The 26591-nt window shown below is 37.7% G+C and overlaps 1 protein-coding gene across 1 annotated transcript in view; it reads left to right on the top strand.

Annotated features, from left to right (window-relative positions):
- dbpa (D site albumin promoter binding protein a) overlaps positions 1 to 23044 on the top strand; it is a 41614-nt gene extending 18570 nt beyond the window's left edge. Inside the window, exons 4-5 of the mRNA XM_042011702.1 lie at positions 13537 to 13790; positions 17833 to 23044. Coding sequence (XP_041867636.1) covers positions 13537 to 13790; positions 17833 to 18048 — 470 coding nt within the window. The 3' untranslated portion in view covers positions 18049 to 23044. The remainder of the gene's footprint in view (positions 1 to 13536; positions 13791 to 17832) is intronic.
- The last annotated feature ends 3547 nt before the right edge of the window (positions 23045 to 26591 follow it).

Here is a 26591-nt window from a genome sequence, read left to right on the forward strand (position 1 = left end):
TTGCTGCTCCTAGACTGTGGAACAAATTGCCCCCCGATATTCGCATCACTACTGATCTCGGCCTTTTTAAATCAAAGTTTAAGACCCACTTTTTTAGATTGGCTTTAATTCTGACTGGGTCAGTCTTGTTTCTAGGTGTATTTTGTTATTCTTGCTTAGTTTGTTTTATGCACTTCTGAAAGGCTCTTAATACCCTGAAGCACTGTAGCACTTTCCAATCACGTTTCTATATGTTGTTTTAATTATTTTATGTTTTTATGCATTGTTTTTACATATTTTTATGACTCTTGTAAAGCACTCTCTGGAACTCCTTCCTCTAGTGGAAGGAGTTCCAGAGAGTAGGAGCCACTGCTGCAAAAGCTCTTTCACCCATGGTATTTAACCAGTCATGCTGCTCAGCTAGCAGACCCTGATCACATGACCTCAGGGATCTGCCTGGGATGTATGGCTGCAAAGATTCATTTATATAATTTGGGGCTTGACAATGCAAAGTTCTTTATGTTAAAAACAGAATTTTGTAATGTACACTGTGGTGGATTGGGAGCCAGTGTAGCTAAGCAAATAACGGGGTGACGTGAGTATTTTGAAGATTTAGTTTGGAGTGTTGCAGCAGCGTTCTGTACAACTTGAAGATGCTCCAATGGGTTATTATTAAGGCAAGTTAAACTAGAGTTACAGTAGTCCAGGAGTGAAGATATAAAAACATGTATGATCATTTCCAGCTCAGAACCTGACACAATAGGGCTTAGCTTAGCAATATTTCTTCTTCTAAATGATGAATGAAAATTATATTAAATTACATCCTTGACATCATCACACTTTCTTTCTAGAAGTGAAAATATCTGACTATTTTCACATGTTCCCGAAAAGGTGCTTCATTTCTGTTTATACACATTTTTTAAAAAAAAAGCTCTTTTCATCAACCTTTACTAATACAATTCCTCAAAATTTGATAAAAATAGAGACAGAAATATGACTAATGGAACCACTGATTGTTCAGCCTTGTGGAAAGGCAGCTAGAGTCTCATGAAATGTTAAAAAATCTCATTGAGAAGAAAAACTGTCTTGACAGGCTTGATACTCCAAGTCACTGCAGGTTGTTTCAGACCGTACTTACAGCTAGATGCTTACACAATCAGGTGTGTCAGAACAATGCAGTTGAAAGAAGACAGAAACATAAAACTCATCCACTGAACTTGATAGCATGACTTTTGAACTCTTGCCGGGAATCTTTCAGAAGTAGAGTGCATCATCCAGCTCATAGGATAAGTCATATTAAGTAGAGAAAAGTAACTCCTCAACTTCTTGTCAGCCATCCTTCAAATCAACTGGCTGATTGATTTCTGGTGTTTCATGTAGCTGTAAGTGTGGATTGGGTGTTTTCTTTTAAAATGGTCTGACTTCATGAGTGACTCGTCTGCTTAGCATAGCATTTGTTTAAACAGAAAAGCTGCAAATTTTAATTGGAGCGATGAGCTGAGCTGCTTCTGGGATCCCTCTTAAATGCACTGTTTCTTGTAAAATCATAATCATTGACCAAAGTGGCCACAATCAACTCCAGATACATAATGGTTAGATTTTTGCTGTTTTTCCAGTCCCTTTTGTTATCACTGTGCCTTATAGACATCTAGATTACTCCCACCTAGAGGACTGTAGCCTTTAGTACAAATCAGGACTTTTTAGCTTAGTGAAGTTCCTTCAGTTCCACTCTGGTTTTTAAGTGTCGTAAAGCTGCTTCACTTTTTGTATCACCATGGCAACATATACTAGTTCGAAGATAAGAGAGAATAACATGTAAAAATTCTGTCTCCAAACCAATAAACTCTATTAGAAATAATATTAATAAAAAATAAATAAAAAAATAAAAAAGAGAGAGATCTGTATGTGATCACCTCTCAGATTCTTACTGGAATCAGTGAAGGACTACCCTTTTAGATATTCACTCAGAACCGTCTTTGTAAGATGTGTGTCAGCAGGATGTTAGCATCATGTAGTTTTTTTTCTTTTTTTAAAAAAAAGAGATTAGTCTTTTGTTCCTGCTCACTTTTAAGATTTGGCTCTAACATTACATTTCATCTATCAAAGTCATTAAATTCTAAAAGATTTCCTCGCTTTTTTTTCTCGTGCAGCATAACAAATTTGCAAAATTGCAGATTTTCAGATTCTAGATGACAGAAAATGATCTTAGACATTTAAAATAAACCCACTTAGTAGTTTTAATGGTTTCTCGGTCTACTCTTAAAAGGGAGCAAGAAGCATTTAGAAGAGCCTGTTTCATCTGACCAAATTAGACTTAAAATTTTAATGTGCTTTAAGGTTACACCTGCATTACATGCATTTAATAAAATTCTAAATTTTCACATCGTCTTACGTTTTGATGTTAAAATAATATTAATCAGCTTATAAATTTATGCATACACATTGTGTGCAGCAGACTCAATGAAAAAAGGAGTTCTGGCTGTTTGCATACTTTTTCTTTTTGTTATTTTTTCCTTCCCGCTTTCACTGTGCAGCTGCATAAAACATTAAAGCATTATAGCGGAGTGCAATAAATAAATAAGTAAATAAAAACATAGGAGAATTAAAACAGGCTAAAAGAATAAAATAAATAAAATGGAAACAGAGCAAGTTAAAATCAAGAAAACAGACATCAGAATACATACATGAAATACATGTAATACCAACACATATCAGCAGGAGATACATTATCATCATCATGATTATCACTATAACCATCATCAACACATTATCGTTATTACCATCACTGTCAATGTACGTATGCAATACAAATTTTTAAAAGAGAAAAACTATCTTAATTAAAAGCAGTGGAAAATAAAATTGTTTTTAGACCCACTTTAAAAGAGCTGCAGCTTAGATTAATTAGTTTTACCTCTCAGGATGGAAAGCAAACTTAACCCAGATGATCTTTAGAAGTCTCCATGGCTCATATGGCATCAGCAACATTTTAAAATCAATTCTCTGGCACACATGAAGCCATTGTAAAGATCTGAGAACTGGAGTGATATGTTCCCGGCTTTGGTATTTGTGAGGACACAAGTAGCAGCAGTCTGGATTAGTTGCAGGTGTCTTAGTGAATTTTAGAGACCTGTAAAACCCCCTTTACATTTAGCAAGACAACTGAAAACAAATGCATAGAAAGTTTTTCTACATTATGCTTAGCCACCAGTTCTCTTATTCTAGATTTATTCTTCAGGTGGAAAAAGTTTGATTTGGTTATTTTTTTTTAATATTGCTGTTAACATTTAGTTCCAATTTTTAACATTGCTGACTTAAGCTTGGCAGAAACGTTTGGATTTTTTTTTTTTTTTCAAACACACTGACTTCAGTTTATCTGTTTTCAGCTGAAGAAAATTCTGACACATCTACATACTGATTAGACTGAGAAACACACTTATACTTAGCTTTGTTTGGGACCGGAGTCCCCAAGTGAGACAGTAATATAGAGCTGAGTGTCGTCAGTATAAAAATGATAAGCCATTTGGTTGGTTTCCATGATTTGAGCATGTGGTAGCATGTAGATACTGAACAATAGGGGGGCCAAAATGTAACCTTGGGGAACTCCACATGTCATATTTGCTTAAGTAGATCTATAGTTACCAATTGATATGAAGTAGTCCCTGTCTTTCAAATTTCAATTCAGAACTGGAGTTGAAACAAAACTGCATCAGCTATTGGAAAGACCTGATGCAAACAGCAGCTTCCCATTTTCATTTTAAAGATTTTTAAAAGTGCTACAAGAATGCCAGAATAAATTTTCCATTTGTTTATTATAGAGAACAGTCAGTATTTGCACAGCCACCATTTCAATATAAAAGCTGTCTACTAACAGAGCCATACTTATATACATTTGCTTTAATCTGACAGCTAAAAACTGTATTCCACATTCAGAGTGCAGCACTTTTAAGCTTAGTTGGCAAGGATAGTTTTGACTTACTAAAATATATGAAATCCAGCAATGCTTCCTTTGACAGATTTGTTGCTACTGTTTAAAGAAACAAACAAACAAAAAAAAACCTAAAAACAAACGCACAGATGCTGCTGTCAATCAACAGCAGGACTTTACGGTTACAGTAAACCCACCATGTGGCGTAGTTTTATACATCGAGTCATGTGATGCGCTCAGGGGCCTAGTCAGTGTGTCATAATCTGATCCAACCACTGGCAGAGCCCCAGCGATCTGGTAAGACAGCAGTGACAGAAGGAGGGAGGTCACTACAATTTCCATAATGCTGTGACATAACTTGCAGGGAGTATGTTGACTTTAGATGCAACACTCCTCGGGTGTGTCACCTGGACTGAATTATTTCTGCTGGGTGTGTGTGTGTTTGCTATGTGTGATAGTGTGTTTTGCACACTCGTGAACATGCACGTGACAGTTCGTTTGTTTGAGTGTGCAGAGGCGAGTCTAAGCCTGCTCGGGTGTACACATGGGTATGCCTGCGTGTGTGTTTGGTATCTGACAGCAAAGTGAAATTACACCAAGACAGAAACCAGATGTGATTGATTCTGTAAACTGAGACAAAGATTGTATCTTGATTTGATTGAAATAACCAGGGGCTGACATGAAAGTTGATGTAAACAGGAATTTTTTTCCTATTTCTATTTTATTTTCATTCAACTAAATGGTCATTTAGAACTATATTTACACTGATTTTGTGTGGGTGTGTGTGATATACATTTTTTAAATATAGTTAATTAGAATTAGGATTTTAAATTATCCCAAACACAAGTCATGCTTTAATGAAAATATTAAAGCATGCATGAAGAAAAAATGTAGAAATCTATAATATTTTGAAAAATGCAGTGTGGAAATTTATTAGAAGAAATAAAAACGTAAAGGTACAGTGTGTAAGAATTACTGACATCTAGTGTTAAAGATGGGCATAGAAATTATTATATATATATATATATATATATGAAACTGGACCAAAATATGCACATAAAGGAGCAGAAGGTGCAATGCTTCGTATCCTTTAGCGTAGAGCATAAGTGAGCCATGAGACGTTGCTTATCCCAAAACGGTGCCCTAACACCTATCACACTAAGCAGGTACTGCAGTTTTGAAGCTCTGACGGTTCTCACTTAACACACATGTAGTTTTTTGTTCATTGAGAGAAACTGTAGTAAAAATGGTTGCATAAATATAGTGGTTGCCATGAATGGTACCAAGTAGCTTGTAAGAAATAAATAACATTAGTTAGTATTTTAGAAAAGCAATTAGTAATAATAATAATATTAATAATAATAATAATAATAATACATTTTATTACTGGGCACCTTTCATAAAAGTCAAGTTTGTGTTATTGTAGAAGATACATAAATTAAGTAAAATACAATAAGTTAAAAGAACGAGACAAAAAAGATTAAATTTAAAAACAGGACACGAGAGCCTAATGAAGTGGAAGGTTCACAGGGAACAACAGAGTTTGAGTTTGGGTCTGAAGAGTGGAAGCGAGGAAGGTCAGGGGGACGTTTCATAACCGAATCAAAGCAGGAAATGACAAATAATCTGACATTTTTGCCGTAAAAACTCAACTGTATTCAGTTGTTAGAATAGTTATCGTTGATTGTAACACAAAAATATACGTTGTTTACTTGGTTGTTTTTTTTTTTTTGGTTTTTTTTTGGTCTGGGAGTGCAGTGGTTATTCTTCCTTTTTACTTTTTACCGGTCAATTCAACGTGCCACCAGATTAATCAGTAAAAGATGTGTTTGTTAGCTTCAGTGATGTATGACTAATCTCCTCTGAATTGAGGATCTGATTTGCTTTACGTCCCAGACGTTAAACTTAGCAGCAGACAGAGGGAGGGTGGGGGGCACGCCTGAAGTGTTTACGTTACAGGGAGGCGAGCCGTCTTTATGTAACTCACTTCCCATATCACATTCCACGCCTGTATTGTATTTCCAGCCTATGTTTGCGAATGAAAATAACAGCTGCTGGCAGAGCTCACAGTTCATGTCAATGTCGTCCATAACAGAAACAACCGAGTATGAAATGAGACTGTCTTTATCTAACTACTAACTGCACTATTAATATCACAACTGTTGTTATTATTGCTTATTATTCTATAAATGCCACTAGCTACTTCTACTACACTTCCTTATGCTACTAACCAGCAGAATTATGGTGAAAAAAGCTCCTCATTGTGAACTTCTAAACTACTATTTCCAGTATTCTGCTGTTTTTGTTTTTAAATTAAACCAATCACAGAGACAGTTATATTACATGACAGCCATAATCAAGCAACTATTCCCGTTATTTAGTATTTCTGTGTCTACATGCACATAACAACAGAGACTGCTGCTTTTCCTCCACACCTGTTTGATGTTCTGTCAATTACACGACTGCTCTGCCTCACCAGATGCAGCTGTTTACTATCCGTCATTACTCCACCAGCATATGTACACCCCGGTTTCTTTTCTTCTCTGCCAGATCACCGATGTTTGAAATGTTTCTGAAATTTCTTGTCACAATCAAAGCCAACAAAGTGAGTGTAGCTGCAGCTTAAGGGAAGTTACTGAGGATGAAAGCCAGTAAACAAGTGCACAAGATCAACTCAGTAACTGTAATTTCAATCATAGTTAATGGTTTCCTCTACCACTGGGTAATTTGCATAATTACCATTCTCCTGTTAATTGCTTTGCTTTCCTGTGTTGCATAAAAAACTGCTGATTCAGAAAAAAAAAGTGAAACTTGGGTTTAGGTGAGCAGGAGATGGTGCTAATGATGGTCTGTAATGTTAAAATATATAGTGCTGTGCAAGGGAAAGTGGAAACTGGTGCAGTCATTTATTACAGCATGTGCAAATGGAAATAATTAAATAGAAATACAGTAAAGGCAAAAACAGAGTTTGTACAGTTCTAATGAGTTTGAAAGTCGGGGAGCAGCTTCATACTTTAACACACCAGTGTTGCCTGTAATTTCTTTAAGGAGTCTTCAGGGATAGTTCTCCACGTTTCTTCAAGGACTTTTCAAAGCTCTTGTTTGGATGTTGGCTGCCTTTTGCTCTGTTCGGTCAAGATGATCCCAGTCTGCTTCAGTAATGTTGAGGTCTGGGTTCTGGGCAGGATTCTTTCCTCCAATTGACCTGTTATTGAGATTTGCAGGCCAGTTCTTGTGTCATGTGGGATGCCTCAACCTTTTTTCCCCGTTTCTCCTCCTTAAGAATGGCCTCGACAGACACCTTTCCAAGGAGACCATTTCCGATGAAGATGGTCTGAATCTTCCAGATCCAATGTGACAGCCCCCCTGCCCCCTTTGAAAAACTTTGAAAAACCCCCAGAAAGTCTGGAGAATTATTGCTGAACTAAAAGAAAGTCTGGCTGATTGGCAGCTGTATACAAAGAAAGGCCGACTCAAGACTTTTCCCCAGCACTATATTTAAGTAGATGATGTGCTGTAAAATCTCTTCTTACCTGCTCCACCGACTCCCACTTCAGTTTTCTTTCTAACTCGCGTTATCTGCAACCCCGCTAGAGCAGCTGTGCGTTTGTTACATCCAGCTTGACGTGTAGGTGGATCATGTGAGACTATAGTTAGATCAAACAAGAGATTAGTCAAGAGGAAGAGTTGCTCACCTGACTCTCAAACCTCAACCTGCCTGTTTTCTGCTGCTGTGGGCGTCTCTGCCCACGACAGATGATTTCTCTCTGTGACTGGTGAAGATCAGAGCTAAATGTCAGCTCAAGAGAAAAAGATGGGATCTGATTTCTGACAAAAACAAATAAAGGCTAATAAATATTTTTCGATGTTTTTAAAGCTCCAATCCATCACTCACAGTCATCTAAATGTGTCTGAACGCTCCGTTGAAGAATCAATACTTAATAGATGCTACAGTGGTTGATTTAGGATGAAGAATTTAATAAAGATCTCTTTACTTGACAGAAAGGTAAATAAGAAATGAAAGCCCTAATTCTAGACCTTTAATTCACCAAACAAGCCTGTAAAAAGTCTCAAGCATATCAGAGTCAGTGCGGTGTTTCAGATCTGGTGAAAAAAAATGTGGATTTGGTTTTATTGAAATGGGTTTAAATCAGACATCAGTAAGTTTTTATCTTTCAGTTGAGTTTATATTCATGGAAATGCTGAGAAAGACGGAGAGCTTGACAGGCAGCTTGACAGGCAGGAGGAGAAAACCACATAATCTCAGCTAAATTAATGAAGGCAGGGAGAGAATCAGCGGCTGCTTACTCCAAATGTCTCCTGCTCTCAGACAGGAAATGAAGCCAGACGAGGCCGCGCTTGGCAGCTGTTTACCCGTTAGCAGCGGAAGCCATGTTCTTGGATCAGTTTCAACTTTTGGCCCAAAATGGCTGTTATTAGGATGGAGCTTTGGGTTGACTTATCCACGATCAGCCCCATCCAGACGCCATCGGATCAGAAGCATTTGATCTGATGGTCGCAAATGGACCACATGATGCATAAATGGATAAAGAAAAGGACCTTTGGTCAATTTATAATGACCCATCAATAAAGCCGATGACTGTGGAACATCCACGGATTATATATCAAAAACTGAGGATTAAATTCATGATTATGATCAGATATTGATGCTATTTCTCCTTATTGATGCTTTGTTCTGATTATTTATATAAATAAAAAATGATGGGGAGAAGAATCAGACCCTTGAGTTTGTGACTTTATTTATTTTTTTTGTATTAAATAAAACAACTGCTAGAAGTGATGTGCATAAGAGCAGAGAATAAGGTTACGATTATCAGTGGAATTGTATTTAACTTTAATATATTTTGACTTATTCAATCACTTAAGTAACTTAAAATTTAAATCATTTATGATTCTCAAACTGAATAACAAATATGTCTTATATAAATGTATAAATTAATAGATTGATTATTTGGACATTTATTACATAATTGTAATCCTTTGGATAATTGTAATCTAGATTTATTTAATATCATACTAGACAATAACGAGGGAACTTGATTGACAATAAAATACTAAAAGCAAAAAATGACCATGTTAACAGTTTAAAAAGTAGCTTTCACTTGTTGAAGCAACCTGTTTCCAACCTTAAAACCTTTTATTTCTGACTTGTTTTCACACTGACATTCATTACTGATGTGAAGAAAAGAGAGAAAAAGTGACAGAGTAAGAGATAAGAGTCAACATCAGGCCGACTTTTACTGGCTGGAGAGAGCTCAGAGAAGAGACAGGATGAAGATGGATGAAGAATTAGCCTCGATAGGTTCAGTGGTGTGACTTTAAATACACCATCCAACAAAGTCAGATCATTCATTAAAAAGACAATAAAAGTGAAAAACTCAACATATCTGACTAGTAACAAAGTGTGCAAGTATGCACAGTGACATAAGCACATGTGGTAGAAGAGCTGGAGATTAGAAACTTCTGTCTGTGTTGGATTTGACTGAAGGACAAATAAAAAGCTTGGCTGTTAGATGGGTTTTGTTTATTGTAGCAGGCTTGGAAAAAATAGGATGGTTAATATGCATGCTTGGCAATGCATATGAATACAAAAACCTAACAGCAATCAATGAATCAATACATGCAAACTGGTTAAAGTTAAGCCCATCTATTGTTATTGCAAATCTTTGGATGGTTGTGTATGTTTCAGGTTACCACAGCCTTCTAAAGGAAAGGCTGTCTTCCTCTGCTGCCCGGTTAGCGGGCTGTCCAGTCGTTTGAGGAATCATGGTGGGAAGAGTGTTGCTTCATATTGTGCTCTGGGAACTGTTTTCTAGTACTCCACCTACCTAACTGCATTGCTCATTTGGTCAAGTCAGCTTCCAGATGGTAACAAATAGTTGTATACTCAGCTTTCTAGAAGTTTCAAGCAGATTCTCAGATCTTTGCAATATGAGTAAGTTTGTGCATCCACCCTGCAAGGTGATGTTTGTTTTGCACTATAATCATAAACATATATTGCACTTGCCTGTTTATTAACGTGCTTTATTTACTCAGCGATAGTACTAGTTTGGTTTGTTTTGTTTATTGGCTTACATGCTCGTATTTCATGCACCTGAGAGAACTGTAATTTCAATTCTTTGTTTGTCCTGTTCATGCTGCAGAATTGACAATAAAGCTGACCTTGACTTTTGACTTTGATCAGAGTGGAGAAAGAGCTGAAACTAAGAAACTGTCTGCTTAAAGGAAATGATCTGCAACTTTTAACTATGGTAGTAAAGCAGGTTTAACATTTTAAATCAGTAACCACTTGTTTGCAGTAACTTTTTAAAAACAGTTTTTGTCTTCACAGCCACCATTAGATACATTTATTTGTTGCTTGCACAGGTCAGTACTTATTTTTGTTTCGTTAGCATGCAGCAATGGTGGCACCTCATGGCAAAGCTGGGATGCCTTTTTTTTCCAAGATAAGATACATTTTAATCAGGTTTTGTCCTCTATGCTTAAATGTCAAACTCCACAGGCTGACAGGTCATCAAAACTCTGTTGAGCAAACATGCCAGAGTATCTGTGGGTTCATGTGACTTTTGTTTACAAGCCCTGGACTGATTGCAACTGGGCACTGGCAGGGCACAATAACCACGTACAGTTAGAGTCAACTTTTCCACTGAAGTTTAGAGCAAATTGAACCAGCTATAAAACAGAATAACTGTAGACAAGGGACATGTAACAGTGGGCATAATATCCTATGTAAAAGTCCAGGCAGATGTCAGTTTCCTTTGCTCCTTAAGAGCCAGACTGAATGCAGTCACAAGATTTTATCTCAGAGTTTAAATATGAAAACCACCATCTTTTACGAAGTTTACACATCCACTCAGGGAGTAAAGTGTTTTCAGCTGGATTTCGACTGCTTGCTTCACCTAAATCGTCCCACCCCCTGCCTGCCATGCAGTGTCAGCCTGATTTCTCTGAGTCTGTGTAGAATTTTGGTTGTGGTTTTGTGGTCGATGTGCATAATAAAATGATTGACAGCGCACAGCAGCGGGCAAGTAACAAATCAATGTCAACTGTCCTGCTCCGACTGACATTTCTAGGTTTGAAAAATGCCTCAGATGCACAAAGACCCTGATGTCTGACAATGTTTAGGATTTGACAAAGGAAAAAAGTCCTTATTTTACTTGACAAAGTACAACAAGATTAAAGCATTTACAGTCTTTAGATTCTGTCATTAATATGGAATATATTTATGAAAATTCAGTTAGAATGGCTTCTAATGTCTGCTGTTAAACAGCATTTAAAAGCCAAAAATATTTTCAGTAAAGATGGCTCTTTCTGTTGAATTTAAAGTACCAGAGATCTTTCCTGAACTGCTTTTGTTGATATTTTTCACCAGCTTTGCAGCTATTTATAATCTGTGGCACAGAGCCTAGAGCTCTGAAGTGTCTTACAAATGCTGCCACAATACATGTCTTACTGGTACTGGATGATTGCTCAACTAACATTTTGATTTCGCTGTTCCATGGGGGAAAAAAGACAGAAAAGGTCTAACCAGCCGGTGCAGGGATTTGGCTGAGAATGGACTTTCTATTTTTGCATCCATCATGTTCCACTGAAAAAAAAGCCAAGCAGTGCTAATGCAGAATAGCTGCAGGGTAAAACCTTCATGGAAGAATTTCACTGGCATTGAACGTTACTGTCAATATCCAGGCTGGGGTTTTGCTTTTCTCAGTCCACTAATTTTTGCAATAATTTCATATTCATATTGTGTTATTTCAACCCCAAACATTGATGTCTACATATTTTTTCTGATTTACAAATAAATGAAAATATAACATTAAATGAAGTCTTTTTATACCATGAAAAAGAGCATTTTTACATGAAGATAGCCACAGAATAAATAAATAAAATATTCTGCATATGTACTCAGTAATAAAACATTTTTTATTATATCGTTTACCACAAAGGGTTAATGAAAAAGCTCATCTTTCCTGCTTGTAAATCCATCATGAAGTGAACTCTGCTGCTCTGCCAAGTGTCTCTAGCTCAATACTGACACATGGTGGCGAAACTGTGTCACTGCATGTGCTGCAGAAAAGATGAAGAAGGAAAAAACAGCAGAATACAGACAAAAGAAGAAGAAAAATATAAAGGACTAAGCCTGTATAAAAGGGGAAAGAAAACAGAAGTGGGCGAATGTAATGATTCAAAAAAGAGAGAACACCCAGTATTTCCCCTCCAGTCCATTAAGAATTAAATATGAACATATTGTCCATGGGTATGCCTATAGGGTAATCCTCTTTATGTCCAACTCATCTCAGTGGGCCTCATTCTTGGCTCAATGCTTCCTGGTTTAACTGTGAGAGAGAGAGAGAGAGAGAGAGAGAGAGAGAGAGAGAGAGAGAGAGAGAGCAGCACATGTGACTGCACAGGTTCAGCTACAGTTGCTGAAGCTAAAGGTTTTCACCTGTGAGGGATTGAAATGCCATTTTAACCCCTTCCCCAGGGCTCAGTCTGATTCTTTTCTTGCAATGAAATAATAAGAGGAACAGCTATTCCTGCCATTTGTCCAGGTATAGATGAAAGGATCCTCTAGTTGTTTGGTAGTTTTAAGGCACTCAATGTAAAACATACATTTTGCATAACATGTGAGACCAAAACCAGACAAAATTTTTAAGAATTTTAAAAAGGCGTTTTTCCTTCAGACATTCATTTAAACAAATAAAAAAATTCTAATAAGCTTTAAAATTATTGTTATTATTGATAATAAAACAGTTTTTATTTTTTTATAACGCTGAAACAATGAGCATTGAAATAGGTTGTTTACTTTAAGACCACTTATGTAATTTGTCTCAAAAATATGAAGAATAAAAAAAAAACTTAGGATGTTGGGACATGTTTTAAATTCAAGGCAGGAATACATTAATTTATGAAAGCACAATAACAAAATAAATTCATTTAAAGGTAACAAACTGCTGTTTCACAGCAGTTCTTTAACATGCTCATAGAAAAGATAAAAAAAAATAAAATAAATATCCTGAACAATGCACAGCATTAATGTTTTGTTCATGTCCTGAGCTCGTCTCGTGCTGTCGGACATGATCTGTCCTCTGCTGGGACGGTTTCCTCAGTTTGTTGCTGCTCTCTGACATGTGCCTGTCCTCAGTGAAGGCAGATGGGCTCTAATCTGCAGATAAACTAAAACTAGATGCTGATGACCCAACGGCCAACAAGTAATTAAGCTGCTGATTCTGTGTTTATTTAATCTGAATGGGGTGTAAAGCAGATTAAACTTGAATGGGGGGAATAAAGACGATTAACAAGATTTCTCTTTTTCTCATCACTCGTTAATTCGTGGGCAGTTTTTACACAACTGCCACAAATTTCCTTTCCAAACAAAGTAATGAATCTGCCGAGAGCAACGTGAAGGCAGTTTGGAAAGCATACAATAGTATCTATCTATCTATCTATCTATCTATCTATCTATCTATCTATCTATCTATCTATCTATCTATCTATCTATCTGTCTGTCTGTCTGTCTGTCTGTCTGTCTGTCTGTCTATCTATCTATCTAGCTATCTATTTTTGACTATAAAATAAAATGAACATATTTTCTCTCTCTTCCTCCCTCTCAGGTGGACAGGCAGTGCCTCAGGACCCACTACCTTCCTCCACCTGCCCTCCAGGGCCCCCCGGACAACCTGCGGTCGCGAACGGCAACAGCGACGTCATGGTGAACTTTGATCCTGATCCAGCAGACCTGGCGTTGTCCAGCGTGCCGGGACAGGAAGCATTTGATCCACGGCGGCATTGCTTTACAGATGAGGAGCTAAAACCTCAGCCGATGATCAAGAAGGCTCGCAAGATGCTGGTCCCGGATGAGCAGAAGGTACTACATCCCCCACAATCCATTTCTACTTCTCGTTCACGTCTCAGCCTGCTTCTTCACTGCAGAACAGCAACTTTTGTCTAAGCTGCTTTGAGAAAGTTGGTGAATTTTTATGTTTTTCAAAAATATGAAAAGTCATTGACAATTTTTAGAAACCTTTTCTGGGTTAAAATATCCGTCTTATGGGGTTAGTTTAATGTGTAATACATCTCCAAATGAACATTTACTCACAGCAGCAGAAAGAAAATGAGCATAATTGAATTGAATTGAATTGACCTGAATTCAATTCACTTCAAATGAATTATTTTTTTAATAGCTCATGAAAATGATATTTTTTGGATTAATTTTAAAATGAGAAATAAAGTAGAAAAAAAACTTTATTTAAACATAAAGTAAGCACTGATCAAAGTCAGCACTTACTCATATTTTTAAAATGCTTCTAAAGATAAAATCTTAACAAACAGCTCAGCAAAGGTCACATCTTCCTTTAGGGTCCAGTTCAGACAGAGGCTGCAGCAGCACTCTTTAGCTCTTAGCCTTGAGTTTAATCATTAGAAAGACCACAGCCCTCTCACAGCCCCGGTACAGATGTGGAACAAAAACTTAAGGAGCATGACGCACGCTGGTATTGATGCCCCCTTATGAGAGTCCTAAAATATTTTGTACTCAGCTCATTGCACAATAGGAAAGGCTGTGATCCATGGCTCATGCTTTCACAGAGCAGCTGCAGCTCCTGAGGTGTTTATAATTTATGGAGCGATGAAGGTGCTCATCTTGCTGTGTTCAGCCATTGTTGTTCTATAAATACTTTGTACGCTGCTTTGGAAAAATTATCTCTGGCCAAAGCTAAGATGAAGTTCAGATCTGCTCATCAGATCCTCACAAACAAGCTTGTAGGTTCTGATATGTAGAACAGCAACACTGCACTGAAGCTGAGCAAAATCTGGCTCTGATTAGAAGACAAAAATATTCAAGCTGCAAAACATAAATCAGATCATTATTTTCACATAAAAAAGAGCAGCCAGAGACCAAAGACCTCCTCCAGCAGCTCAGCAGGCCACGACTGTACAGCTGAATGAGAAAAGAGCTTCTCTTATTGTTTTCATTGTTTTCCATTTTACAGCTTTCTTTTCTACAGTTGAGATAAATATTACTATATAATACTCACATTCCACTGATGTGTAGGACTTTTGTATCCATGTACCATTTGATCCCCAAAAAGCATTGCTGAGTGACTTTTTGTCTTATCCTTTCTCTTATTCTATTTCTGATGGCTTTTACTGTAAGAAGTGCACATTTGTTCTAACTTAAACAGTAATCCACTGTACAACTTGAAAATTTTAATCAGTTTTACAATAAACACTTAGCTTTCTGGCCTCCAAAATGAGCCTTTTCACCCCAATTAGCCTACATACAAATATTCAGTCATATTTGATCAAAAACTTTGAAGCTGCTACATTTTCAAGGCTCCAAAAATGTTTCATGCAAAAGTTTGCATCTGCAAACTGTAAAATTCTTCTTTTGCATTACCTGAAATGGGCACAAAAGTGATATTGCATAACTATAACACAAAAAAAATAAGACTAATAATAATAAATTGGACGGTTCACGCCTCCGCGTCGTCCATTAATTTATAATAATGGACACTATAGCATGCTTGTAAAACAAACGGTTAGACTAATAAATGCATGCTTTCAGGACAATAAATTCAAGCTATGCAACTCTACCATCTTACAATTTCCCTTTGAGATTAATAAAATATTTTTCATTTCATCAGTTTGTGCACCCGTTACCTGTTTTCTTATAAAAAAAAAGTTCTATATGCATAACAGACTTTTCAGTTTTTCTTTTATTCCAGCACATGATTTATAAATATCAGCATCAATTTAATCTTCTTTTTCCACTACTGATTAATCAGTACCTAATGTAGCTTGCTACAAGAATAAAGGATAGTAAACAAAACTATTTTAGAATGGCCGATCATGGCATGAAAAGATATAAGAAGCAGCATCCTATAAAGTACTCCCAAATGAACATAGAAATTAATTTGTCTAGTTTTTGAAAACCAGCTTAAAACATTTTTTTCAGTCAAATTTCTGTTAAAGCTTACTTTCCTTAGGTTTTATAAAGAGCCAAAATATCTCAGCATTAGCAAACACTCCTGCTATGTGCTGCTGCAGCCAGTGCTGCTCTCATATCAGATTGGACATAACAAGAACCTGAGTGGCAATAAAATAGGACTTTCTATCGGCTGCAATGGTTTCCCTGTCATGTGAATCACAGAATTTGCATCGAACATTAGCAAACGGCTAGAAAGTAACTACAGCTGGCAGTGCATTATAAGTAATCCCCACTTAAAAGAAAGTCATCTGATCAAGTATTTAGCTCTGACCAGTAAGGATAATCTACATGCCCACCTCAAGAGCAGAGTCTCCCAAGAGAGGGCAAGCTTCCTTCTTTTAGCTGTATGGTAGTTCTATAAAAATATAGTTTTTTAGTGGTTTTAAATCCTTTTTAGCACCGCTAATCAAGTACGATTAACTTTTACGACTTTTAAGCAGATATTTCAGGGGTCATTAAGTATGAATTTCAGGGTCAATCTTCCCTCTAAGCAAGGTGGACTCAATTAATTTTGAGCTTATTTCAACTAATCATTACAAATACAACATGCTTGAACAAGCTGTTGTATTCATGTAACATCACATGTGCTTCACTGGTTCTGCTTAACGTGAAGTGGTGGTCAGCATAGCTCACTGTAGAGTCTGTGGTGAACGTGTTCTAGATCACAGGCAAATGTCTTATGTTTGGGTTGTTTGGATGTTCCAATTGTTAAAATTGTGAAACTGTTTGAGGGTACTTCAGGGTTCCTTGTGAAGTTTTAAATAAAGGACAGCGAGGGAGAGAAAGGTGGCTTGGAAACCTTTTGTTGGGATCAAAAAGGGCAACAGTTTGCAATGATCACTTTGTTAGAAGTTATAGTCATTTCCTTGCTTTATCGTCAAGATTGCGATCGCTGATCAAAAAAGCCGACAACATGTAAAGTGAGCTAATTTTAACTTTAGCTAATGTTGTTGCTTCGTTTACCAGGATGGCTTCATCTTATGATGAAGATGACATGGACTGGGTTCTTTTGAAGGATAAAGGCCATGATAGTGAAACAGTCTGCCATGGTTTGTTTACATGAAATACTCGTGGCAACAATGCTATAAAAACAGCTAAATACGCACTGCAGGATTTGTCATAAAGGAGAAAATAAGTTATAAGATTTCAAGCTTTCGTCTGCTTAGAAGTTTGTCTGAAGAATCAGATAGTTTGAGTTATCAGGGAACTGAAGAAACAGGGATTTTTCCTGTAATGAATGCAGATCTCTGCTGTGGTACAGTTTAACTTTATCAAGGAATCTAGTGTTTTAAATGGCATCTAAACTTAGGCTGCTGTTGCTGTTTGGTCGACTTGAAACAAACCTTGGCTTACTTCTACGGTTAGTACAGTTCGTTTGGAGCAGTGTGATGCTCATTTGTACTCGGGTGTGCAACGAAGAAATAAATTCTGGTCAGGCTTAAAAACCAGGGGTCTTGGTTCACTGTGAAAGATAACCAAACCAAAGGAAGGTGCAGATTTAATGCACCCTTAAAATACTTGTATCTTTCTCGCACAATATTAGCTATTTTGGTTTATTTGACCACCACTTCATTTGCTGGAGGTAAGTGAGCCTCCAAAAGTTGAATACAAGCAGTTTTCAAGTTCTGCCAACATGACAGGTAGTCAGATATTCTGCCCTAGTAACAAATCAAAGTTTAAGACTCCTGCTAGCCAATCATAAAGTAGTGGACTTGGTATTTGTGTTCTGTGGCTGTCAATTTGTGTTTTTGTATTCTGTGTTTGCAACTATTCAGCTGTTGTTGCTTTTGTCTCACCATCCTTTCTCTCATCACATAAATGACCCTTCTCATCCCACTCTCTCCTCTTTTTCTCTATTTTCTCTCCTCCCCTCACCTTCTCCTCCACACACCCCAACATACTACACCGCCGCCGATGACAGGATGAAAAGTACTGGAGCCGGCGTGTGAAGAACAACGAGGCGGCGAAGCGCTCGCGGGATGCCCGGCGGCTGAAGGAGAACCAGATCTCGGTTCGCGCCGCCTTTCTGGAGCGGGAGAACGCCGCCCTTCGCCAGGAGGTGGCTGACATGAGGAAAGAGCTGGGTCGTTGCAGGAACATCATCAACAAGTACGAGAGCCGGCACGGAGACTTGTGAGGCGGAAAGAGACGGAAGAAGATGAAGGAAGAAAGGGGCGGGTGGGGAAGAGGAGATTAGAGAAGGGTACAAGGCAACCCATCAACAGCAGCACTTTAGTTGAAGTGGTGAGGGAGAAGGCTGGTGTAGATCTGCAGTAAGCACTGTGTGACACCGGGCGCAAGTACAAGTGTGTTCAGAGTGTTTTAGTGCGTGCGCTGTGCTTCAGGATGTCATGACAGGAAAGCACAGTGGCGCCATCTTTTTTTCCTAGTTTGACTCTCTTTGTACCTGCTGCTTTGCTGAATCCACACGACGTACTGTACCATCACCTTGCGACACCTCGGCAGCTTCCATCACCCTCGGTGCTGTGCTTACGCCCGATGTCGCACGGCGTTTTTTGCAGGTAGTGCGTTCCGGCCGCTGCTCTAGCCAGTTTAAACAGGGTGTTGAATTCACAATATACCAGTGAAATCTCACTTTTTAAGCTCAAGGCATGGACACAAGCCAGGAGAGGTCAGATATGTGATTTTTTTTCTATGAATAGGACAAAAAAACATGTATATTTTTGAACTTGGCAGGAAGGCAAGACTAGTCCAGCAAAGAGGAGGAGAAGGAGGAGGAAGTAGGTTTTCATCCATATTGCAAAGAGATTTTGACAAAGGATTATTGTATATTTTTCTATTAGCAAATATATTTAGGAGGAGGATTTTGGAGATAATCTTTTGTATATTTTATATAAGGGGTTAGGGATGGGTTGTTAGCTGGACAGTCACGGGGCCACATGATAAAGCGCTTTTTCTCTTAGCTGTTTAATGCTAAAAAACAATCTATTTTCAATGTTACAGAGCTGGTTAGTTGGAGCTGGGGTGTAACAGAGAATGTATCACGGTTGAATCAGGTATTTCACACAGTGCGAGACAAGGCGAGGTATCTTAGTAACGATTGTTTTCTGTTTCGAAGGGAGCGAAGGTGCGCTAGAAAGAAGAAACAAAAACTGTATAGTTTTAAGAATTTTTTTTGTTTGCTTTCCTTGTGAGCTTGTTTAAACACTTCAGTTCTTATCTTCTATTTGATTCCTGTCCAACTTTAACTATTAATAGAGTTTTTGTTTTATGAAGGTGAAGGGGAAAAACAGAAAAACAGGAAGTAATTAGCCATCAGAACAGCTGGGTATGAGCAGATGTTTGAGAATTACAAAGCAAAAAGGAAAGCAGCAGCATTCGCTGGAAAGTTTGGATTTGATTTGGTGAGTGTGTCCTGCTCACACATACTCTCTATTTACTCCTCGATCTGTTCCAGGAAGTGCAAAACTGTGACACTAACTGGCTTTAGAGTTGATTTGCTGAGATCGAACAGTGACTGAAACCTTCAGCAAGCAGACACAAACACAGACACGCACAGTCCTCTCCATGGTTCTAACCCTTATTGTTGTTGTTGATGTTGTTATGGACTTTTATGGTGCTGATCTGATCTGATCCTCCACCTGACACACAAACTCGCAAACAAGAAGACAAAAATCAAACTCACACACATGCAAACTTTCACCTCAAACACAATACTGAACTGCCTATACCATTTCTTTGTCTTTTATTCCTTTTTTAGTTTATTTTTCTTTCTTTTGTTGCATATTGTATTGATGAATTATAAATAGATTTACACACAAACACTTGTCTATACCTCTCCTTCAAACTTTACCCACAGTGAGAAAGAGAAATGCACCCTACTGCTACTGTACCATACAACTGTACTATTGAATATTAAAGTATTCTCTCACTAGATATATATATATATATATATATACATATATTATATATATATATGTGTAAATGATATATGCTTGAAATATGTGATTATAGTTGTAACATACATAATTGAATATATTCCTGAAAAACCCGCTGAAATTATTTTGTCAGTTTTCTCTCAGGTGTTTTTGTCTGAGGTATTAAATATGCATATTAATAAAAAAAAATACACGCACAAAAAAACAAAAAAAACTTTGATCCAGTTCCAAAATTTGTGGTTTGATCTGATTTATTTTGTTAGATGGACGTTTTGTTTTTTACATTTCCTGCTTTGTTGTAATGATTTAGTTTTAACCTGGTTTTTTACTGACTCACCAGCAGGGGACACACAAGCTCTCCGCAGACCAGCTGACTTGCTAAGCTCCGCCCCCTTCGGTCACTGTTGCTAAGCTTCTCAAGCTCTGCACTCCAAAACTTCATGCATAAGCTGCTTCTCAAAGTCAAAGAAGGACCTTTCACAGATGCATTTCTTGAACCCCACAACATTAAATCTTGCTGAAGAATTGTTTCATGTCCCTTCATTAAATTTCAAGGTTGCTCATGTGTATCCTTGCCAATCTAAAAGCACCCATCCAAATTCTTTTGTAAATACCAAAAACGCCTCAGATAGAACATAGATCTATACTGACTAATATGAATTTACAAGTTTTTGTTGCCACCTTAAATAGCAGGGTGTAACAAAATTACAGGTCAATGACATATAAAATATATCTTTAAAAACTGTTTCTATTGGTATCTAGTAGGTTTACTGAAATAACTTTTGTTGATTCTCTTTGAATGAGCTATTTATATCTACTTGACGTGGGTCCACATACATGGCAACTCCTATTTGTCACCATTTTTACAACGGTGTCTCTGAATGGGCAACAACTCTGTGTGAAGTGAGAACCCTCTGAGCTTTACAAATACAGGACCACAGAAGAAGACAGTACACATTCACAATTTTCAAGTAGTTGCTTGTAGTGTTGTTATCACTGCACACGAGCCCACTGGATCCAATCACAGTTAAAAAATATGTTTATGTCTGGAAGGATTTTGGCCACTAACAGCCACCGTACACAACTGTATTTGGCATTTGAAATGTTTTCTGTCTCTCTCTTTAGTTGTCAGAAATACTTACACACGGTACCTTTAAAATTGTTGACATTTTAATATTTAATATCAAAGGACAGCCTGTTACCAACTACCAGCTATTTAACCGCGATGTCAGATTTTTAGCTGCTGCGTGCAGACTCTAAATTATGCTGGGACCTTTGGTTAGGACTGTTTCATCATGTGTTTTCTGAGGAAATATCCAACTTGAAAAAATGCCATTCTAGCAGGAAACATCCTTGACTTTGAGAAGCATGTTTAGCTCTGCAGAAAGAATGCAGATAGTCATCCCGCCCGACACAAGGCTGACATGGAAGTGCCTTAAAGTGCAACACCACTGATGGCTGCTAGGTGCTGCCTCCAAAACATCTCTGGCTCTGACAGGCTCCCATTTAAAAAGCATCAAATTCTCTTTCTTTTCTCTTTCTTACCACAAATCAAGTTCGACTCAATCCCTCTGATTAATGCACCAGTTTATGTTACTTAGATATGTGTTTTGTAGATATTTTATACTCAAAAATACATCCTTGCCACCCTGTTCTTTATATGGTCACTTCTGGCACCAGATAGCCCACAAATTGATGGTTAAACACCCAAGTGGAGGCTTCATAAACCAGTGGGTTATGTCACACAGCCTGTTTATACTCTATTACTCCAAGCATACAGTTAACATGGCAACAGCATCAGTTTCACCTTTTGAAATTCAGTAATTCATTACCTGTGGGAGATGTAGTTATTTTCCTTGCCTTACATCAGGCTCATTACACTCTGTTTCCAGCTTTAGCCTAGCACTGCCTCCATTCTTCCAGATTTCTGCAGAGTACAGCATCATTTTTCCCTAACCAGTTACAAGAGAGTTATTTATCTGTTGCCATATCTTTGAGGTGTTAGGGAGGAGAAAACAAACAGAGCCATTGCTGCTAAATTAAGATATTCCTACTGATGTGCACTGTTTGAAAAAGCTTAACAACAGCTTGACAATCATGCTAGTCCCACCTATGTTGCTAATGGTCTAGCTGTTATTGTTCCTGCGGCACTCGTTGGACCTTAATTTTTAATCAGAGAAGCTGTTTCAAGTCACAATGCCTGAAAGATCAGTCATCTCACTGGAGCAGATGGAGTAGATAATCCGGACCTACAGTAGGCAAATTATGACTGAACTCAAAGCTTCTGTCTGATTTTGCTAAGACAACACCAATTAGTAGAAACTTAGATAAAAATAATAATAAAAGAAAACCCATTCCTTTGGGCATGTCCTCAGAAATATATCTGAATTAGACCTTGCATTGCCTTTGCCATTGTGTTTTGAATTTTGTGATGTTCAAAAACCACAAACTGATTGGACAATCACTAAAAGGGGCTGGTTTAGTGAATGGTTAAAACTGTCAAGTGATTTCTTTCTTTTTGTTTCTTACTACAGTCACAATTCCAAGTATTCAGACTTGAAGTCAAAAGTTTTTTTCAGAGGTTTCATGCATCTTATTTTCTTCAGTGGAAGCTGTGAAATGATTTTCACACAAATCCCTTTTGATTTCCATGACCAACTTTCATTTGTTTTCCCACGAGCTTTTATTATCCTTTTTTGTTTTGGGTCTACTTTTTGGAAATATGTTCAAGCCTGAGACACAAACTTTTGAATTTGAATTCCTGTAAGATAAGTCTCAGAGCTTCTTACGCTTTCACGTGGAAATGGAAGAACAAAGTCGTGTGCTTTCTTATGACATCTGGGATTTGGGAATTTCTTCACACGTGTTTCGGAAACCTTTTGACAGTGCTATTTTTCTATGTAACTGTGTTGTTGAGAGTGATGCAACTTTTTTCTGGAGGGCGTTTGAGGCCCCCCTGTCGATGTGGTGGCAATGACAGTAAAACGGCATTGCGGGTTATAATGACAACAGTAATAATGATAACAATAATGTACACAGCCTTGTTATTTCTTCTTCAACTTTGTGGATTCTCAGCTAACTTCTCCTTGTTGTGACTGTTATGAACTACAAGTTCCATGAACGCACCACTACCTGGACTTCTTACTAGTATTGTGTGCTGTCCACAGGGATGATGGCATATGTGATCTTTCTTTTCCCGCCAAACACCAATAAAAGCTAATCTTGATTCACTGAGAGAGCTTTTCCAGTGTGTTGCTGTGTACCATTGAAGGTCATAATTTGAAGGTCCTTTAATGGACGAAAGGACAAAAAGGTGCTGAAAAAAAACCTTTAAAAAGTCAAATGTATGTTTTAATGGTTTAACATGTATAACATAAATATGTATAATGTTTGGTCTTGATAACAAATGTCATAAAAAATTTAAACCAGCTCTTGGTAGCAAACACTGCCTAATGAGAAAGTCTGCATCTAGACAGTTTTCCTAAGTCCACAAGGCTTCTTTCCTGTGTGTTTTTCACTTTGTATTACCTTGGAGCACATTGTTCTTTCACTTTTGCTCATGTTCACGTGTGTATAGCGAACTAAACTAGTAATGACTTTGCCAGGGTAAAGAAAAGACAGTGTCCTGGTTTAAAATATGTTGTTTTTTTTCTTACAATGTTTCGTTTGCCGGATGGAAAACTATGCAAGGTACCCAGCGTGTCCTGAAACACAGCACTATGTGATGCATTTAAAAAAAAGCTCGAATTTGCCACAGGGTTATATTGCTGTCAACTATTATTGCCTATTGTTTGTTTTATATTTTTTATATGTATTTTGACTCAATCCCTGATACACCAGCCAACTGCAGGAAATGCATCGGGACCAAACGTGAACTAATCTGCTGTATGAAATAAGGCCAAATAGAAATGACTGAATCTTGGAAAATTTAAATGTTGTCAGGTTTGTGTTTAGATATGAACCCCATTGTTCCTCCCATGGATACGTTTTGCCCTGCCTATCAGTTAGATGTATTAGGCTGCTTTTCAGAGAATCTTTATTATCCACGGATGAGTCCTGATGAATATATTTTGGATTGTATGTCTTGTCAACCAGAGGTCCTGCCTCCCCATCTGTGGCTCTTCTCTTTGTCAAACACACATGGTGGAACAGTCAGAGGACTCTTAACTATTGTAGTCAGCTGATACAGTATGTTGAAATAAACTAAATAACCAAGATTTAAAGCACAAGTTTCACAATATGATATATTAGTTTAATGGAAAAGGATTCTATAATTATAATAATTCTACCATGATACAGACAGAGTTGGGCTTGGGTCTGGAAAACCCAGGTTCGAGTGCTGACAGTGGTAAACCACTGTGGGTCCTTGAGCAAGGCCCTTACCCCCACAACTGTTCCCTGGGCAGCAAAACATGGCAGTCTACTGCTCTATAGTGCATCTAGAGATGGGTAAAAGGCAGGGCCAAATTTAACAATTGGGATTTATAAAATTCATTCAGGCTGGAGAAGGGTACACCTGGACAGGTCACCAGTCCATCACAAGGCCGACATAAAAGATAAACGACGACTAATGGTCACTCACATGGAGAATTTAGAGTGACCAGTTAACCTAACATGCATGTCTTTGGACAGTAGGAGGAAGCTGGAGAACCCGGAGAGAGCTGACACATACACTGGGAGAACATGCAAACTCCACACAGAAAGGCCACTGTTTGACCCGCCCCCCCAGCCGAGACTCGAACCAGCGACCTGCTGTGAGGCAAGAAGAAACTGGGAATATATTAAAAAAGAAGACAAAATAAATCCGTTTGAGCTTATTTCAATGTGTTTCATGCAGATAAATACAGATTAATATAGATTTCTTTTTCAAAATGCAGCTGATATCTGTTTCTGTGCTCTGAATTTTCAGTTGTGACCAACGGGTCTGAGCCAGTAGACAAAATGTTGATTTCCCACAAAGTTTGGATTTTGGTATCATGGCTTATAGATTGAATATATATATATATATATATATATATATATATATATATATATATATATAGCTATAGCCTATAGTTTTTTTTTTTTTTTTTTTTTTTTTAAGCATCTGCGTTATAACACTTTTCAATTTTAGTTCAGAGCGGATGAATGTTATCCACTCTGCATGGCTGTTTAAATTGTTCTAAATGATTTAGTATAATAATAATAAATCTGCTTCTCATTATGAGTTGGAAATAAACAGTGAAGTAAATCTTTTAAGCCAAACACATCAGCGGGAGCTTTGGGAGGCACTCCGGCGCTTCTCTACACAGAGATAATATCATCAAAGTTGGACTATTTGTTTGTGTCATCGATGTGTCTCATGTGCACTCGTGTGTTTATTTCACTGGACACGTGTGTCTATGTGGAAGCGTGTCTTGATCTCCTTGACTACTGCTATGACATGCGGGTGTCTCTCGGCGAAACCCCTCGACTAAAGTTAACACACACCAGTCCGATTCATGTGCGCTGTGTGCATGTGTGTGTGTGGGAGGGGAGCGCGTCACCACCTGTGTGCGGTGGGTTGTGTCAGCTGTTGGGCGATGTTGGTGCCACCAGCTTCCCCCTCATCACGCCGCACACCATCTGCCCAAGCTGGTGTCGATACTCTGAGCCAAAGCGTGCTAAGTTAGCCCGGTCCGTGCCGAGCTGTGCCATGACTTTGTGCAGCCATAAGTGATGTCTGCTCATGTTAATTATCCATGGTAATTGATTTTTAGGAGAAACAAGCAAGTGCAAACAAGTTGCTGTACAGAACAGCGATATCGTTGTTCAAGGAATCTTTTCAAGTAATTAAAATTATCTGAAATTTGAAATGAAGAAAAAAAAATCTGTATTACCATGTTAAAAAATATATATTTTTCAGTATACCATTTTTCTTAGTGGTAACTTGCATTTTCATCATTGAAGTACCCTCTAGCTTTGTGTAAGAGCGGGCCTCTGTGCTATCAGGTGATACAACACTGCTGCATCCCTGCTGCCAAAACTGGTCTGGTCATCTGGTCCTGCTGCCTTGCCTGAGTGTAGTCTTAAAATTATACTTAAAATTAATAATTGATTATTTGACTAACAATATATTTTGACGTTCACAGCTGATAACGTCTTGGAGATGTCTGAGACACTGAACCCAGAGACCAAATCAACACACACATCCTGCACACAGTGGAATGGTGTAATTATGTCTAAGAGCAGAAAAGATTTTACTCTCATTCACACCTTGAATATTAAAGTGCTGAACACCATCCATGAATCCTTGCACTCCTGCATTGATTAATGATGTACTGCAATGACCTCTTTACCCCTAACTTTACTTAAGCACTTTGAATATTGTTGAACTACAAAATGTGCATAATGTACAGAACAAATCAGAGAAGTTATGTTAATCTTTTATTTTGTAAATAAAATCGGCTCCACTGAGTCCAGCATTGTTATATGAGGGAGTCACTGTTCATTTTAATCAATCAGAAAAAAATATGAACTTTCAGAAGAAGTTAAGCATAAAAAAATCTGTATTACTAAATAAAAAAAAATCAATAGTTTTTCAGTATTATGTTTCTTAGTGGTAACTTGCATTTTCGTCATTGGAGTACCCTCTTTGTGTGAGAGCAGGCCTCTGTGCTTTCAGGTGATACAACCCTGCTGCCAAAACTGGTCACCTTTCTGAAGAAGGTGCATGAATTTATACAGCTGCAACATCTAGTCAGCGGTACAGAACATTAAAATAAAAATAACTAAACCTATGAACAGTAGGGGGCAGCATATT

Source organism: Melanotaenia boesemani, chromosome 17, assembly GCF_017639745.1.
Source record: "Melanotaenia boesemani isolate fMelBoe1 chromosome 17, fMelBoe1.pri, whole genome shotgun sequence".
Lineage (NCBI taxonomy): Eukaryota > Metazoa > Chordata > Actinopteri > Atheriniformes > Melanotaeniidae > Melanotaenia > Melanotaenia boesemani.